This window comes from Protopterus annectens, chromosome 1.part0 (assembly GCF_019279795.1).
Source record: "Protopterus annectens isolate FY-2018-M chromosome 1.part0, PAN1.0, whole genome shotgun sequence".
Taxonomy (NCBI): Eukaryota; Metazoa; Chordata; order Ceratodontiformes; family Protopteridae; genus Protopterus; species Protopterus annectens.
The window spans coordinates 1,660,313,735-1,660,333,190 of NC_056725.1; the positions used below are offsets into that span (position 1 = coordinate 1,660,313,735).

Here is a 19,456-nt window from a genome sequence, read left to right on the forward strand (position 1 = left end):
AGCTTTAATGAAGACTTCAGATCTGAAATTCAGATTTGAAAATCTCAGGCGTCGGCCAACCGGCACTTGCGAACTGCTCTTGCTTCGGGCACCACACGGCAAGAAAGACTGGACAAAATGGCGTTGGCTGCATCTTTTGTACCCCTGGTGCACTGACGTCAGGAAAGAGGCAACAGCAACTGACGCCAGACCTAGACTTTGGAATTCTGGCCGACTGCATGTAGCCTGCCAGCAGGATAACCCAAGAGTAATGACTGCAACAGTGAAACACGATGAACATCTGCCCAATCAGCATCTGCTGATTGCACCCCCCAACCACCTTGCACACTGGGTGCCTGCCCGCTTTCCCCTTACCAAGTTACATCTCTGTATATAGAACACTATACTAGGAAGCACACTGGAGGAAACACAGCTAACACATAAATTATTAAAATGTAGTGTCACTGCATTAAATACCCGTATGCAACATGCTTAGCTTACAGCCATGCAGTCTCAGCAAAAAGTACAGGCAACAGCTAATAGCAGCAGAGCACAAATTAGCTTAACATACAGCAAAACACTGGAACTGAGCACATGAGTTTGCAGCTGATAGCAGTCACTCAGACTAAGCTACAAATTCTAATATATATGTACCGAGTAAAATGGTCTAGCCACTGCAGAAAAGACTAGTTTACAGAAGTTTTTACATAAAGTCTGATACAACATACTGTTAGCTCAAGACTTTTAATAACATGTAGACAAAAATGAAATGATATAAGGATAGTATCAAAGATGTCAGTGCTTTACATCAAAAACTGCACTGGCTTCTGATGTGCTCAGCATTTTCACAATTTCTTTGATTTTCACCAGCATACATTATGATCTATAAGGTAAGATACTATTTCAGCTCATATGAGGGCCGAAACTTAATCATTTTCAACTGTAACTACAAATGCAATCAAGCCAGAATTAGGCAGGAAAAACAAATGGAAAGCAAAACAACAAAAATGTGCTGTCAGCTTACAGCATTTAGTTAGTCTACTGTCTACTTCTTGTTTCTAGTCAATATTCACATGCCAAAAATGCAATCTTGAAATATTAAGTTGCAGAGGTTCCCATGGACTTTAATATTTATTCGCTTGTTGGGAAAAAATAAAATTAAAAAAAAAAGTATTGTTTAGGGCATTTTCTGTAACTGAATGAAGGTCTAGCAGAGACAGTACGGGACTACTACAGCCATAAACCAACCATAATAAATGTATATTGCTAAAAACTATGTGCTATATGAACAGCAAGTAGCACTTGTAGGCTAGCAGTTTAAATACAACAAAGCTATTAGAAATGTATTGATTAAAAAGAAAGAAGAATCTTATTAGGCATGACCTGTCACATTATAAATTTTAACAAATAGAAATTATAGCTAGGTCTGAGGTATTTACAGACCTACAACCAGCAAACAAAAAGTCCTGAATCTTACCTTTCAGAAGTTCTTGTGTCTCTTTACTGTACTGTCCTGCCCCAGGAGAGTTCCAGAATCCTGATCCAACTGGGACTGACCCTCCTTTCACAGTGCCAGACATGATGAAGTTTCTGAGTGAATTCAGGGCTACAAAACATAACAGGTTCGTTCAGTCTTTTATTTTGCAACTGAAATCATAAATATGCTGCAATGCATAACTATCTCAACGTATTTGCATAAAAAAATCGGGATAAAGCCAAAAATAATGGGGGCAAAAAGGTCCAAAATCTGGGACAAATTTTAAATATCACTCTAATTCATTTAAATTAATAGAACAACAGGTTTTGCACCAACTTGCATTTTTTGAACAATAATAAGTATGAAACTCTAATGACTGGCATTATTGACTATAACCCTAAGTAATTTACCAGAAAAAAAAATTAAATTTTTATGAGGAACAGAGCACAAATATGAGGCAAAATCAGAGATATTCCACAAAATCGGGGACAATTGAGAGGTATGCTGCAGTGCATCACAACAAAGAAAAGGTTCAGCATTGTATTCTGGATTTTCTGGCATACTAAGCATTTTACATATTATCAGCAGAAATAATAGTTTGCAATGACTGATAAGAAAGCGTACTCCTCGTGAAAATTGGTGTAGGATATTATGTCTACACTATTTTGTTTTTCAAATGAGGGAGAAAAGATAGAGATCACAGCAGACTAAGTGAAGAGGAAACTTTAGACCAATGTAATTAACTAAAGTGTATATTAAATAAAGCACATCTGAATTCTGGTGAAATTAATTCCTCTGGAAAAATGTAATAAAAGATCTGGATAAGGAATGAGTAAGGATGTAACATAAAAAATGTTGGTTTAGCACATATGACCGTCTCTTTTCCTAAGCAAGGAGTCTTTCAACGGATGGATACCAATATTTATTTCCGTTTGTTTCTGGGCACATAGCTGCTTTTCTGAGGAGGACCAGGGAGTCTTTCTCCATTGAGTAATACAACATATTAAACAATGGACAAGAAAAGCAAATATGCAGTAGTACTAAGGGGGTACTGGCAAGGGAGAAGGATTACACTGGCATGTATTTATATTTCACCTAAAACGTCTACAATGGAGCTTAAGAAAATTCTAAGAGAAATAATCAGCTTTTAGCAAGGAATATTATTAATATAGGTGGGGACTAGAATTTGACTTGCAGCAGGAAAGATGTGTCGGGGGGACGAGAATGGAAAACATAACAAAGGAGGGTAGATTTTTGAGGAAATTTATGAAAATATTTGGCATGGAAGATGTGAATTCAGTACTAGGTGTTCAGAGTGAATTTACATATTATTCCTCAAGATACAAAAACTGGTCTAGGCTAGACAGAACTTAAATTTCACAGGAACATGTGCATTTAATTGAAAGTTCTGATACACCTCCAATAACTATTTCAGGTCATGTGCCAATAATAACTAAAATAAAAATGCAGGGTAATGAAATAAAAATGAGACAATGGTTCTTTCCCACCTATCTGTTGAAAAGAGAGGAATTTAAGGAATATGTAGTGGAAATTGTTCGAGAATTATTAGAGAAGACAGAAATTTCTTCTGAAACTATAGCTAAGGCATAGGATAAATTTAAAGTGGAGTTAACAATAGGGTAGAAGTAAAAGAAGGAGAGATATGGTTAAGAAGTAACAATTATTTAGAGGGACTGACAAATGTTAAAGTATTGCAGAATAGCGGGAATCTCACAGAACAAGAAGAGGAGCAATTGCAGAATGCTAAACAGAAAATAAGGGATTACCTTGATAATATATGAGTTTAGAAAGATTGCTGTTAAACAACTGTTTTTTTGATAACAACAGAGCACAAAAACTTTTAGCACAATGATTCAGGCAACTGAAAGTAGCTTAGGGAGCCTATAACAAGGAAGATCCTGTAGGAGGTACTAGAAGAAAAAATGGAAATTTTATGAACGTCTGTATAAAGCAGAATAATATGGAAATCAAGAAAAGGTACAAATGGAAATGCTTTTGGAAGAATTAAATATGCCAAAGTTAGAGGTAGATGACTCCCAAATAATAACATGATAGGAGTAAATGGTAATGTATAACCAATCCCCAGGAAAATCCCCAGGAATAGATAGTATTCCTATGGAAGTTTGGAAGCTAGGAGGGGAAAAACCTGATAAAGATTGGGAAGGTTTCGCTTAACAATATTTTAAGAGGAGGAGAAGCACCCAATATCCTGGAAGAAAGTTGTGGTGGCTGTAACACCTAAAGATGGTAAAGACTCATCAGATCCAGCTTCATAGAGGCCCGTTTCAATCCTAAACCATGATTATAAAGTGTTTATGTCTATATTGGCTAAAGGAATGGCATAGGTGATGCCAAAATTAATAGATATGGATTAATGAGGTTTTCTGGAGGGGAGGCAAACATATGACAACATTAACAGAACACTGATGATCTAAGGGAAGCTGAATGTAAGAAAATGCCACTGTTGTTGGTGGGTCTTGATGCAGAACAAACAATTGACAGAGTAAGCTGGAAGTTTATGACCATGGCAATGAAAGCATTCGCATTCCCTGAAAAAAATTTTAAGGTTGATTAAAAGGATATACGACAGATCAGAGGCAAAAATTAAAATGGGTTGTCTCCTCTCAGATAATTTCTGTTTGAGCAGAGAAACCAGACAGGGGTGTCCTCTTTCCCCTTTGTTATTTGCACTACATTTAGAACCACTGCAAAGAAAATAAGAGACTCAGAAAATACAGACATAATTGGTATGACAGTCAAGAAAAGCTAGCTAAATATGCAGAAGACATTATGTTATACCTGATAAAATCAGAAAGGTCATTTCAGTGTTGTGGAACATTTTGAGGCCATTTCAGATCTTCTTGGGATACAAAATTAATGAAGCTAAAACAGAGGCAATAGCATAAATTATGCACCCAAACATGAATTGATTCAGCAATATCCATATTTATGGGGACATGATAAAATGAAGTATTTAGTTGTATGGATTAAAAAGGATTCTGTTGAGGCAGCTAAGGCTAAGTGGGAAGAGACTAAACAAAAGATAGTAGAAAAACTGAGAAATTGGAAGTTCTACTATGTAAATATGGACAGCAAGATACAAGCAGTTAAAATGCTTTTAGTCCCTTTAGTTTTATACATAGGTGAGGCATATTTTTTATCAACCAGAAGAGAAGTTGTAGAGAAAGATTAATAGAGAGCTAAAGGATTTTATCTGGGAGGGAAGACAGCAAGAGTCAAGTGGGATAAGCTGATTCTTCCAATTGAACAAGATGGATTAGGATTACCCAATTTGAAGGGGTATTTCAGAGCTATACAGTTAAGGCTCCTATACATAGCACAAGCAGAAACCTATAATTCAAAGTGGAAAAGGATGATGGTGAAATGGGGGGGGGCACAAGAAACAGGGAGAGACTGGGATTTTGGATGCAGATCATTAAGGAGAATAACAATAACTATACAGAATATTATATTCATAAAGTAGCAGAAGGTATTCTAAGAACTAAACTAACACTTTAATGGAGAAAAGAGATTCTGCCGATAGGGATGACTGCAATTTGGGATACAGACAATAGGCAAAAGGGGGCAAGAATTTATTGGAGAAAACTGGCAAAATAACCAAGTATTGGAAGCAAATAATTAGAGAGGGAAAGGTAATCAAATGGGAAGATGCCAAGACTTTATTTGGACTGGAGGCTAGAGGTTGCCTTCCCTATCAAGGATTGATATCAGAGTATAGGCAAAGAGAAAGAAATAGGGGGATCCTAAACAAAAGACCAGCACTGCTAGAGTTTTTAGTAGCATCTAGAACAGAAGTTGGTGTTAAAAAAGCAATAATTAGTACAGCGTACAAAATATTGCATGATAACTTTAAGAATCAATCGGTTGAGGTTAGAAAAGATTAGGAAGGGAGACTGGATAAGCAATTCACAGAGAAACAATGGAGGGATAGATGTATGTCTCCCAGATATGCAACAACTTCTAGAAGATTTAGGATCTTTGCTTGGTAGTGTTTACATAGGTATTTTTATACCCCAAATACACTACAAAGAATATTTCCTCAGGTAGGCAGCAAATGTTGGAGGTGTGATGGGGAAGAAAGAGGTAATTGGGAACATATTTTCTGGGAGGGTAATGAGCTGGCAGACTTGAAAGACTCCTTGCAGACTACTCTGTTAGAGATACTGGGTGAGCAAATTGGTGTAACTAAGGAAGTGAATTTTTCTTTGAGCTATGATAGTGAATTGGAAATGCCTAGACATAATAAGGCCTTGCTGAGTCTAATTGTGATGGCTGTCAAAAAAACTATTACTAGAAAATGGAAATCAAAGTGTAAACCAGCTGTTCTAGAAGTAGTGAATATAGTAACAAATGTAATATTCAAATGAAAAAACAGAGCCGAGGATAAATGGTTTGCCCTTAAAACGCTAACTAACTGTAGCACAAAGAAACAGGGCAAACCAACACACAGCTTGAATCTTCAAACAATATTTTTATTCAATTCAGTTGCCTTCACAATCAAAACAACCACTTCTTCAGACCACTAACATCAAAGAGCACAAAATACATTTTAAAAAGAAGCCAGCCTATTAAAATCATACTGCACATAAGTTGTCAACTAATCAGAAAACTTTTCCCACATTCATTGAGATACAAAGTATCACACTAATCGGCATTATTTAAAAACATTACCATTATATTAAAAACACAGTGCAGTATAACCATAAAAAGCAATATAAAAATACCATGTAAAAAATGTAAAAAAATAAATGAAATAAATAGCAAGACCATATTCCTACCTATATAAATAATAAATAAATAGTATCGACCATCAAGCATGTCATAACATTCTAAATCAAGTGTACTTGAAGTCATAAAAATCTCATATTCATGGCACTAATTCACCTAAGTAAACTGTATAGTGGCACACTATCATTAAAGCCCACCACACCATCTGCTCTTAATTTAATTATCCATCGAAGTTCTGATTTCTCTGTAATGTTCTTAATATTACCCATCTGGGTGTTCTCAAGAATATTCTGAATCACCAAGAACTCAACGTTATGCATGGAGTTATTATCGACTACATGTTTCGCTAATGCATTTGTGGTATTAGAAATCCTTGTATTATAAAGTTGTACCCTAATCCGTTCCTTGAAACTTTTGTTGGTTTTGCCTACATAAAACGATAAACATGTGGTACAATGAGCCAAATACACTATGTGATGAGTTTCTCAGTTAGCATTTACTTTAAACACAAATCTTTGCCCTAAATCTGAATGTACAAAACAGTTACCAGTATCAATATAATCACAAAGATTACATTTAAAACATGGGTATGTACCCATGTCCCAGTCATACGTCTCTGAACTCTGCTTGTTTTTCGGATAACTTTAAAAGTTTTTTTAATTGATTTTCGATTTTTGAAACTAAAATGGGGTACATCAACTACTAAACTCTTAATTCTCTCACATCTGTCATTAATATGGACCAATGTTTACAGAAAATATCAGTGACCTGATTAACATTACTAGTATAAAATACCAGTATAGAGACAATTTTTTTACACTGTTTAGTAATATCTGCATTACCATTGTTACTGTCACTGCAAGAGAAATATGGTTTAGCTCTAGTTTCTCTAAGGGGTAAGACTTGTGAAAATATCTGATTCATTTCCAAGTCCTTATAACCTCTTTCTTTAAAATTCATTTTAAGCAACCCTAAGTCTCTATTAAAACCTTCATCACTCGCATTCAGCCTGGAAATGCGCAGGCCTTGGCCTTTCACAACATTATTAAATATATAGCTTGGATGCATACTTTATGTAACAGTGTATTTCTATGGCATTCTTTTCTAAATAACCCTATATTAAATTTACCACCTAATGATATGGAAACACATAAGTACATCCAAAGATTTGAGGGACGTAGCTGAATAATGTAACGAGAACTTCAAAAAAGAAGTTGTTGTGTCTAAATAATCAACAAAGGCCTGCAAATCCTGAACTGAACCCCTCCAAACTATAAAAATGTCATTGATGAAATGTTGATAGAACCCTATAAATCGTGAAAACTTCATGTTCAAAACCAAAGTTTCCTCCTATTGAGCTAGAACCATGCTGATGTAGCTATTGCGACAAGAAGTGCTTATAGCTATGCCATCTATCTGCAAAAGGTATCTTTCATCAAATACAAAAACATTACTTTCATGCACTACTTCAATAAATAGGCAGAGCAAATCAATCAATTTCTTATCGTATTCTCTGTTTCTCTAGATAATTTTTAACAAACTCGATCCCAAGATTATTTGGAATAACAGTGTGTCAATAGCACTGATTTTATTTACAAAAACAAATAAATTCTATAAAAAATTTTTAGAATCTACTAATACACAAACATTCATATTCAACACAGGCTGGAGATGCTTCTCCACATAGATAGAAAATGGTTCTGTACACCAACCCTTACCAGCAACGATGGTATGAAACAATGTTTGCCGAGGATTTTTGTGTATTTTAGGGAGCCCATGCATGATTGAAACCAAAGGATTATCGATCTTTAAATAATTAAACAGATCATGACTAATGTCTACTAAGTAGCCAGTCATATATCACATTATATACCCTATCTTTTATTTTCTCAATAGCCTCTACATCAACCCTCACATAAGCAGAGACATCACCAAGCATCACATTCATAGTGTCATAATAATAATTGCTCCTATCCTTTTCCTAAAGATCCCAATTCCAGTTGTTTTATCTTTGTTACTATCTTCACTACTTCTAGTAATCTACTTTGATTTCCATTTTCTAGTAATTGCTTTTTTGGCAGACATCATAATTAGACTCAGCAAGGCCTTACTATGTCTAGGCAATTCCAATTCTGTATCATATCTCAAAACATCATTTCCTTAGTTACAACAATTTGCTCACAAAGCATCTCAGACAAAGCAGTCTGCAGGGAGTCTTTAAAATCTGCCAACTCATTACACCCCCAGAAAATATGTTCCCAGTTATCTCTTTCTTCCACATCACATCTCCAACATTTACTGTCTACCCAAGGAAAAATTATTTGGAGTCTACTTGGAGTATAAAAATACCTGTGTAAACACTGCCAAGCAAAGATCCTACATATTTTAGCCTTTGTTGCATATTTGGGAGACCTACACATACATTGTTTCTTTGTGAACTGCTTATCCAATCTCTCGTCATGATCCTTTCTAACCTTCTCTAATTGATTCTTATAGTTATCATGCAATATGTTATATGCTCTACTAATTATTCCTTTCTTAAAAGCGACTAATGTTCTAGATTCTACTAAAATCTCTACCAGTGATGGTCTTTCGTTTAGGACCCCTATTTCTTTCTCTTTGTCTACACTCTGATATCAATCCTTGATAAAAAGAGCCAATCTCTAACATGCAGTCCAAATAAGTTCTTGGCACCTTCCTATTCTATTACCTTTCCCTATCTAGTTATTTGCTCATAATACCTTGGTTCCTTTGCAGTTATCCCCAATAAATTCCAGCCCTCCCTTGCCTATTGTCTGTATACCTACCAGCAGACTGTCCTTTCTCCATTCCCATGTTCGCTTAGTTCTTAGACTACTTTCTGCTACTTTATTAATATAATATTCTGTATGATTACTTTTATTTTCCTAAAGGTCTGCATCCAAAAATCGCAGTTTCTCCTTGTTTCTTGACCTTCACCCTGTTTCATCATCCTCTCTTTCCACTTTGAATTATAGTTTTCTGCTTGTGCTATGTACAGGAATCTTAACTGCGTTGCTCTGCAAACCAGTTCATGGAACTGTTATAACTCATGTCCAGTACAGCTAGTCTACCGAGAAGCACAGCAAGTCACTACAGTGATTATAAGATTTTTGCATTATTTAGACAGGCCAGGGAAAAGACAGGCTATAATTTGCCCAAGTTTTTTTTTTATAAAGTGCATTTAGGAATATTAATAAAGTTTTGTCAGTATTATGCCCAGGCCAGAATCCATGTTGTACTGGGTGACAGTAAATTATTATTCATAAAGTGACTGCTGATCTGCAGATGAACGCACTTTTCCAGCATTTAAGATACAGATGACAGAAGCATTTTTGGTTGATAATTTAAAAGATCTATTGAGGTATCGCCCTTGTGGAGTGGAATAATGTAAAATTTTTCCATAATATGGGCACATGCATTTCTCTGAAAGATCTGTTTAACAGTACTCTGATTGAAAAAGCTACAATGCTGACTGCTATACAAAGAATTCTGATTGCAGGTTATCTTATTAGTGAAGCAGGCTTCACTTTAACTAATAACGTTATAACAAAAGTTAGTGGATACTAATGTGAGACTGACGTTTCTATAAATATTGTTTACTCTATCAGATATGGATGAAATGTAATACTGCTGTATTAGGGATGTGACTGTATTGATAAAATAATTATATAATCTGTATGCAGTAGTGAAACTAGTCATTTGGCAGCAGATTCTATTGGGTCCATTTTCCTGGTTTGAGTAATTTATTTATAGAATTCCAGAATTTAGTTGGATTGTTCATGTGCTTTGATTGAAAATTTTAATAATAATGTTTCTTTATCTGGGGGACTTTTAAGATGGCTGTACAATGAGTAACAACTTAATTCTAGCTTTCCCAGTGTGAAAACTGAAACTTAGTAGAGAAAGCCAGTGGACCTACATTGCTGGGTAAATTTCAGTACCTGACTAGTAAGTGCACTGTCTCAATGCCAGGAAAAAAGAAATACAGAGGACCTGAAGAAAAATCAGCTACAAATGGTGACAAAAAACACACACACAATGACCAGGAAAAGTACTGCAGCTGTTCAGCAAAAAGCAGTGCAAGCTCCAGGCATGACTTTCAGTCACCTACAGGAAAGTTATAAGTCAACTGCATACAGACTTGATTAAAATAAACAAAACACTGATGGAGTATATCAACTCAAATAATAAAAGGCTAGAAAAATGGAAGAAACTTGAAACAGATATTCAGATAAGGTGATAAAACTGCAAACTTCAGAGGTCAAAATGAAGAAAAGACTGGCTGAATATGAGACTACACAAGAACAGATGTTTCAAAAAATAATAGAATTGGAGGACAGAGCACACAGGGAAAACCTGACATTTTCTGCTGTACCAGAGAAGCTGGAAGGAATAGACTGTATTAATTTTATGAAAGCACAAATAAGCAACTGGTTTGGTATTCCACAACAGGAATTGTTAATTGAAAGGGCACATCATGTGCATGCTCCAAACCTGGCTATGAGAAGGCAACCTAGACATTTAATAGTAAAGATGCAATCTTACCAGCATAAGTTGATTCTGACAAAACTGTGGCAGAAGGACAAAGTACTAAAAGTGGAGAGAGCAGAGTGTTTCTGGAGAATAACTACTCATTGTACAACAGGCAGAGCAGGAGTAAATGTATTCCATTATTCACTGAATGTCAAGAACCAGGTGCAAGATTCAAGTGGTGTACCCAGCTAGCTTCAAAATATTTTTCCCTGGAGGAACAAAATCATTTTTTGATGAAGTACATGCTAAGGAAGAAATACTAAAGTTTGCCCAACAAAAAAATTAAAACAGAAGGAGACTGTGCCAGGAAAACCTTTTGCAATGTTTCAATGGAAATGCTCGAGAAGAAGGAAAAAAAAACACAAGTCAATTAGAAGAATCAAGAGTCTGTTGGAAATGAAGAAGAGACAAAATTTGGGAGATGGAGATGAACAGGAATAGAATATTGAAATCTGGAAATATTGGACTTTTTCGGACTCTGTTAAATTTGTAGGGGACTGTAAAGCATATGCCCTACTTCATGGCATTAATGTTTGGAGAATAAAATCGGTAACCTGGAAATTGACAAATGTGGGATTACAAAGCAATAATTATATTTGTGAAACATGACAGAACAAGAAAATCCAGAAATAATGTACTGTTTTGGACTTTGTTAAACGTGTAGGGGACTTTACAATATATTCTGAAAAATACTCAGGACAAGGGAAGAGGGGGGTGAAAGTTAACTGTAAGTAAAATATTTTTTTCTTAACAGTACTATTTTAATAGTGTATGATTTTCTTTGCATGCTATAAAATAAAGTTTTCTCAGTTATTTTAAGTGCAACAGGGATACTAATGTAAATAGGTGTTCCTGTTTTTTTTTCTCCTACATTCTCTCTTTCTCCCCGTTTAGTGTTAAGAAATGTAGGCACTGCAATGTTAAAGAAAAGAAGAAGGAGAAGAATCTGATTAAAAGAGGATGACAAAAGAAAAAATAGTGTGATTTTTCTCATTCTTGCATTGGGAAATGAGGTCATTAGCATAATCTAGTCACACGATTTAAGAGAGAGCAAGTAAATGAAAAAGAACAGTGAATATTATAAAGCTTTTTTTTTCTAGTAAACAAATGCATGCTTGGCAGTTTTGTGTCTGTTCTCATGTCTCTAGGATAAAATCTGATGAAGAGAAATAGCTTGGGGAAAATGTTTTCGTAAAGCATTAAAGTGTTTTCCCAGCTGACAGCACTATAAAGATAAGACAAAGCCAGACAGCACTTAGTAGAATCACAGGCTGTACCATGCATCTTGGCATGGATAACCTTTCTATTAGGCTATCTCAACTCTGTGTGTGTGTGGCTGTCAGTTTGGAACATTTGTTCCTATTAGGAGGACAACATTTGAAGATGTGCATAGTTTTGTGTATTATTAAGTTAATATGCATTAGGGATGTGTTTGTATTTTTCTTTGAAGGCTTTCAATAAAACAAAATGTTTTGTAAGATGCAACATAGGCTCAAATGAAGATGACCAGAAACAACTGTATAAAAAATTAACCTGCCAAACGGTACATGCATGTAACACAAAAGCTGGAACTAGACTTAACAAAAAAAGCTGTTGTATATAAAAGGTGGGAATAATAACATTTCAAGAAAATGATGCTTTTTGTAATGTTTTTAAATGTCAATGGTCTCAGAAATAAATACAAAAAGAAATAGTGAACTATATTAAAAAATATATAGTGCAAGTAACTGTGCTACAGGAGATACATGTAGAAAGAACTGAACATGTGAATTTGATAAAAAAGAAGTTATGCCTTATCATAACATTCTATCTGTGTTGTTGATCTTCTTCCATTCATCACTGACGAGTTTGAATCTGAGCCTTCGGAACAGAGTTGGCCTAATACCATGCTCGCATACACCAAAAACTCTCAAGATAAGCTGCTACCCACAATGCCCTTCTCCCATTTACCACAGATCAAGTTTGCATGAAACATACAGAAGTAAAAGCAGACGCCATTTCTGCACAAAAACCCTGAGAACACCACAAGGACCCATAAGATCCACCAGGAGCCTTTGGTGGGGGACGGAGGGTGGGATGTGATGAATGGAAGATCAACAACACAAATGGAACATTATGGTAAGACATAACTTCTTTATCTGATGTTGTTAATCTTCTTCCCATTCATCACTGATGGGACAGAATCCCAAGCTACTTGAAAACCTGGGTGGTCTTTATGGAAGAACATTCCTGAGTACCGCTGAGCCAAAGACCACTCTTCCCCTGGAGACCATGTCCAACTTGTAATGTTTGATGAAAGTATGGGGTTTAGCCCAAATGGCTGCTGTACAAAAGTCATCCATAGAAGCTCTGCAGGGAAAAGCAACAGAAGTTGCTATGGCTCTCTTTGAATGTGCTTTGATATTGTCAGGTTTAGGTTCATTTGCTTGTGAGTAAGAAAAAGTAATACAATATCTGAGCCATTTTGATAAAGTGACTTTTGATACAGCACCTCCCATGTTTGGTCCAGAGAAGGAGATGAACAGTTGATTTGACTTGCGGATAGATTTAGTTCTATCCAAGTAAAAACGTAATTGTCTATGTATATCCAATGAATGTAGAAAGTATTCTCCTTTATTCGAATAATTTGGGAAAAACACTGGGAGCTCAATGGACTGGTTGACAGAGAAATCAGAAATCATTTTGAGGAGAAAAGATGGATTAGTACGTAGAGATACTCTGTCTTTATGAAAGATTAAATACGGACTCTTGATGCATAAGGCTTGTAACTCTAATATCCATCTTTCTGATGTGTCAGCCACCAAAAATAGAGACTTCCATGATATAAATTTAAGGTCACATTTTGCAGCAGGCTCAGAAGGGGGTAAAAAGAGAGACTGTAATACCAGAGAGAGATTCCATGTCTCTAAAGGCCGTCTAACTGGCAGTCTGCTATGAAAAACTCCTTTGAGTTAGGTCTTGCATATGCGGGTGGAGATAAGTGGAACATCTTCAAGACCGTTATGAAAATTGGAGATAGCTGCCAAGTGGACTCGAATAGTAGAAGCTGATGCTCCATTCTCAAAAAAACTCAGAAAGATATTAAAGTATAACAGATACAGGAGCTGAGAGGGGGGTCTAACCTCTGTTCTTTAGACAAAATAGCGAACCTTTTCCACTTATCTCAGTAGAGTTTTCTGGTGTACAGTTTATGGGAGGCCAGAATAATATCACGAACAGGTGAGGAGAGGGTTCCCTGCCTGGTGACAGAAGTGGAGAAACCAAACTGTCAGCTTGAGAGTGGACAGATTTGGGAGAGTCAATCCTTGGGGTTGAGAGATTAGGTCCGGATGAGTGTCCAGGATTCATGAAGGCTGTAACAGGTGAGGCTGGAGGAAGGCGACCCACACTTGTCAAGGCCAGAATGGGGCAATGAGGAACACCTTGCATCTCAACCAAATTGCTTTCTTCAAAAACAGGGGTATCAAAGGAATTGGAGGATAAGCACAGAGGAGACCTGTGGGCCAATCGTGAGTTACAGCATCTCTCAGGGACTTCCCCTTCTGGGGTAAAAAGGGCAAAGAAGTTGCTGCATTTGTTGTTTGATGTAGAAGCAAAGAGATCGCAGCAAGGCTGGCCCCAACGGCTGAAAATTTCTGCCGTCATGTTTGGATTGAGAGACCACTCATGTGGAAGGAGAATGCATCTGCTCAGTCTGTCCACAATCACGCTGTAGCACCCCGGGATATGTGTTGCTATAAGAAAGAGGTTGGAAGCTATCGCCCAGTGCCAAATTCTCATGGCCTCTCAACATAGGGGGTAGGATTTGGTCCCTCCTTGTTTGTTTATGTACCAGACTACTGACATATTGTCTAATTGAATCGCAATTGCTCCCGATGGAAGGAGCGGATGTAGTGCTTGCAACGCCAACAGCACCGCTCTCAACTCCAGAACATTGATATGCAAGTTGGCCTCTAAGCTGGACCATGTGCCTTGGACTGTCTTTCCCTGTAAATGGCCCCCGCACCCTATCACCCTATCAGGGAAGTGTCCGTGGTTACCGTGGCATTGGGTTGGGGGACATGGAAGGGACAACACCAATGTTTTTCATCTGACCTCATCTACCAAAGAAGATCTTGCTTGCAAGAATTGGCAGTGGCGGCTGGTGACTTCAAATCAAAGGGGGGCTGCAGGAGACATCTGAATGGGTGGGGCCAATGGGAAGGGGTGCAGCAAACTAGAAAGGGGAGGAGCTATGCTCAAAACCACAAAAACTGGAACTTTAATTAAATACTCTGCCCTGGGTGCCAAACCGTCATTACGAGAGTCCAATCAAGACAAAATGAAGTGTAAAAGAAAAAAAATATTTCAATGCATTGGCTGCATGACAGCTTACTTAATATCTAGATGGAAACAAAAAGGTTGTGAGGCATGAAATAATTAATTTATTTTTAAATACATTACTGGAATGCCAGTCAAAATCAAGTATAAGAAAAACAAGCAGCACTCAGCTCAAACTACTTCTCCTTGCACTGCAATTCTAATTATAATTTATATTCAGCTTTATTAAAGTACCAAGTAACATGCTGAAAGTAGCAATCTCTGTGATACACCCACTTGTAAAAATGTTTCTTATCCAAAAAAGACCTGCTGCCTGACAGCAACTATCTACTTGTTTCATGGGGAAAACATGATCAAAGTAAAAAAATGAAACACAAACAAGAAACAAGCTCAAGATACATTGCTTAAAGGATTACTGTACAGGTAATGGACGACACATGATAGATTGGCATTCTGTTTGGTTTACAGGTAAACCCTGCAAAGATGACTGCAAGTCTCCAACAAATGTAATGAGTTTCTTAAAATAATGTAATCCTGTCCTTTATTACAAATACTGTCATATTCATTTCAATACCCAAGGCTTATACATTATCTAGTTATGTAAGTATTCTCTGCATGGCAACAACAGAAAGGCTTTCAATGTTGGCAGTTCTTTAACAGTATGCTTATTAAGGCGTACTTGCATCTTACAATCTCAGACAAGCTTACCTGATGGTCATTAAAGCATTGCTAGTTAAACACAGAGCAACAGGCACTTTCTGAGTAATAATAAGCATAAATCAACAGTATAAAATGTGACAGAAACCAGAACATTCTGCAAAATCAAGGGCAGAATAAAAGTAGTACTTGTGTCTGCCTTGGATGGGGGGGGGGGGTACTCCAAACATTTATACTGAATAACTGTTCCTTGCCTTGCTTGGACACATCCAGAGTCAACACATGGGGGAGAGGGGTGCAACAAGTATGTCACAATTTGAAATGTCTCTGGCTGACTGTGATGGCCCTGACACATTTGTCACACCTCTCAACATCAGAGCAAGAAATCTGGACAAAGCCATACATAGAAGTGGGGCAAAGGCCCAAAAATAAGGACAATTTTTAAATACTGCTCTTATAAACTTAGAAAGATAATAGATTAGGTCTTGCATTAGTATGAATTTTCTGAAGGGTATGAAATCTGAAACTCAAATGTCTGTTATTATTTTCTAACTTCAGTCTTTAATTATTTGCCACTAATTTGCCAAAAAAACACAATTTTATGAAAAATGGACCAAAAATGTGATGCAAAAATATAAAATAGCCACACAATACAGCTTTGAACCTGTCAAAGAAGGGACACTTTTTTAATATTAGTACTGCTAACTTGAGCAGCTGACAAAATAAAAGAATCTACATGCATTTCTGAAATAAAAGTAATCTATAACTCTGATTATTACAGTTATTTCTTAATTGTAAACCCTCCACGTTTTCTTCCCAAATTGCCATTTTGCAGCAGGATTATTAGGGGAAGAGCAACATTTTGAGCCAAAACTGGGGACAGTTGAGAGGTTTGGATATGTCTAATTCTATAAAGCAATTTATTTGCATGTACCTCTCAACCTGTTAATGCAGGGAATTTGGACAAGGCCAAATATACTGGGGGAACATATAAACAGTACTAAAAATTGTTGTATAAACTGAGACAGTTGATAGAATAATAAGAAGTTATGTACCTACCATAACGTTCCATGTTAGTTGTCTTCTTCTCGCCTTCTTTCTTGCTGGTTGGGTTTGGAGCCCATCCTCGGCTCCGACTCGGCTATCTACTAAAGCTCGAGAGCTATTTACTGGCTCGAGGCCTCCCCATATCCCACAATGCTTGGCGCTAGATACCCAGATCTCGTTTGGCAGAGCTAACACCATAGAAAAATTTCAAGGACACCTGTCCACACTACAAGGTTTACCTACAGTACTAAAACAGAGATGGACGTAACCCAGATAAGACTCAGCCAGAGGGAGAAGGCCTCAAAAAGGGACTCTTCTCGGTCTGTCCAGGCTGGGGGGATGGAGGGTGGGATGCAAGAAAGAAGGCGAGAAGAAGACAACTAACATGGAACGTTATGGTAGGTACATAACTTCATAATGTTAAGTTGTCTATCTCGCCTTCATTCTTGCTGGTTGGGACAGCGTCCCTAGCACCTTAGTCCTGGGTGGCTCATCGGAACAGACTCTTGAGCACAGTGGAACCAAAATCAGCTCTACTCCTACAGGCCATATCCAACTTATAATGTGAAATGAAAGTATGAGGAATGGCTCATGTGGCTGCAGCACAAATAGATTCCATTGGTAGTCTTACTTGTAAAGCTTCCGAAGTAGCTAACGCTCTGGTGGAATGACCTTTAGGTTTAGTAGGGAGTTCTTTATGTCTCAGCTGATAAATCAAAGTAATAATAGAGGACAACCACCTGGATAAGGTTACTTTAGAAACTGGCAGGCCCTGTTTGCCCTCAGCATAGGACAGGAAGAGTTGATCTAATTTTCTTGTTTGTTTAGTCCTATCCAAATAAAAATGTAATTGCCTATGAACGTCCAATTGGTGTAACTTTTGTTCAGCTTTGTTCGAATAGTTAGGAAAAAAGACAGGTAGATCGATAGCCTGATTCAGGTTTGTTTCGGAAGGTATCTTGGGCAGAAATGAAGGATTAGTCCTGAGTGAAACTCTATCCTTATGAAACACAAGGTAAGGAGGATGAATACAGAGGGCTTGAAGTTCCAAAACTCTCCTAGCTGAGGTGATGGCTACTAAAAAGAGAGTCTTCCAGGAGAGCAATTTTAAGGAACAGGAAGCCACAGGTTCAAAAGGGGGGAGAATCAAGGAAGCTAATATCAAGTTTAAGTCCCACGGAGGCAGGGGATCTCTGACCGGGGGCCTAAGCAAAATAGTTCCTTTAAGAAAGGCCTTGCAAAGTTTGTGGGACATGATGCTGGTTTCTGACAAGCCAGCGTGGAAATTTGTGATAGCAGCTAATTGGACCCTAATGGTGGCAGACGAGGAACCAGCTTGAAAGAGTTCTGCTAAAAAATCTAGAATGTGATGGACAGGGGCTGTAAAGGGGTCTATATTCCTAGCCTCTGCCCAGAAAGAGAAACATTTCCACTTACTAGCATAAGTCTTCCTGGTGGTAGATTTGTGCGAAGAAAGGATGATTTCACGCACCGGCTGGGAAATATGTGGAAGCCTGGCTAAGGTTGGAAGTGGAGCAACCAAGCTGTGAGGTTGAAAGACTGAAGGGATTGGTGCAGCCCGCCCGACTGATGGACCAAGAGGTCTGGCACTGGGTACAGATTCCAAGGCTGCTCCAGCAGGTGACGATGCAGGAATGGGAACCAAATTTGTCGAGGCCAGTAAGGAGCAATGAGGCTAATCCTGGATCCCAATGCGGTCACCTTCTGAATTAGTTTGGGAATTAGGGGAAAAGGTGGGAATGCATACAGAAGACCCGGGGCCAATCGTGAACTAGAGTGTCTCTGGGGGAGTGGCTGGGGAGGGGAAAAAGAGTGAAGAAATCGTCACACTTGCTGTTGAGAGGAGTTGCGAAAAGGTCGCAGCAAGGCTGACCCCATCTGCGGAAAATTTTGTCCGCTACTGACTGATTGAGAGACCACTCGTGAGGCATGAGAATAGTTCTACTTAGCCTGTCCGCTATGACGTTGGACTTCCCAGGGATGTGCGTTGCTATCAGAAACCGTTGAGAGGAGATCGCCCACTGCCAGAGTCTGAGTGCTTCTCGACATAAGGGATATGACTTGGTTCCGCCCTGCTTGTTGATGTACCACACTACAGACATATTGTCTGTTTGAATTGCAATAGTCCCGGTGGGTAGAGAGTCCTGAAGAGCTTGCAACGCTAAAAGCACCGCTGTCATCTCCAAGACGTTTATGTGCAGGTGGTACTCTAGAGGTTGCCAAGTGCCCTGGACAGTCCTGCCCTGAAAGTGCCCCCCCCACCCGATCAGGGAGGCACCCGTGGTCACCATGGCAACAGGAGAAGGAAGAACAAATGGTCTGCCCTGGAGTACTAGAGGGGAGACCATCCACCAAGCCAGGTGGTCTTTGCATGATTGAGTGATTATTATCTTGTGAGACATCGGAAGTTGTTGAAAGGACCATTGGGTAAAAAGCATCCATTGAAGAATCCGCATGTGAAAATGAGCCAGGGGAACTAGTATGATTGCTGCTGCCGTAAGACCCAACGTTTTTAGTATAAATCTGGCCTGAATCCTCTTGCACTGTAGTAAGACCTGCACATGTCGGCGAATGTCTGACACTCTGTCTAGAGGAAGTTTTGCGGACAGATCTTTTGTATTTAATCTTGCG

The 19,456-nt window shown here is 38.0% G+C and overlaps 1 protein-coding gene across 4 annotated transcripts in view; it reads right to left on the reverse strand.

The window, feature by feature from the left end:
* Positions 1-19,456, reverse strand: part of CCHR1.PART0H22orf23 (chromosome chr1.part0 C22orf23 homolog) — an 842,373-nt gene that overhangs the window by 615,056 nt on the left and 207,861 nt on the right. For all 4 annotated transcript variants that reach the window (XM_044068324.1, XM_044068333.1, XM_044068309.1 and 1 more), the window contains one exon: positions 1,457-1,585. In XM_044068324.1, the coding sequence (XP_043924259.1) occupies positions 1,457-1,559 (103 nt within the window). In that variant the 5' untranslated portion in view covers positions 1,560-1,585. The remainder of the gene's footprint in view (positions 1-1,456; positions 1,586-19,456) is intronic.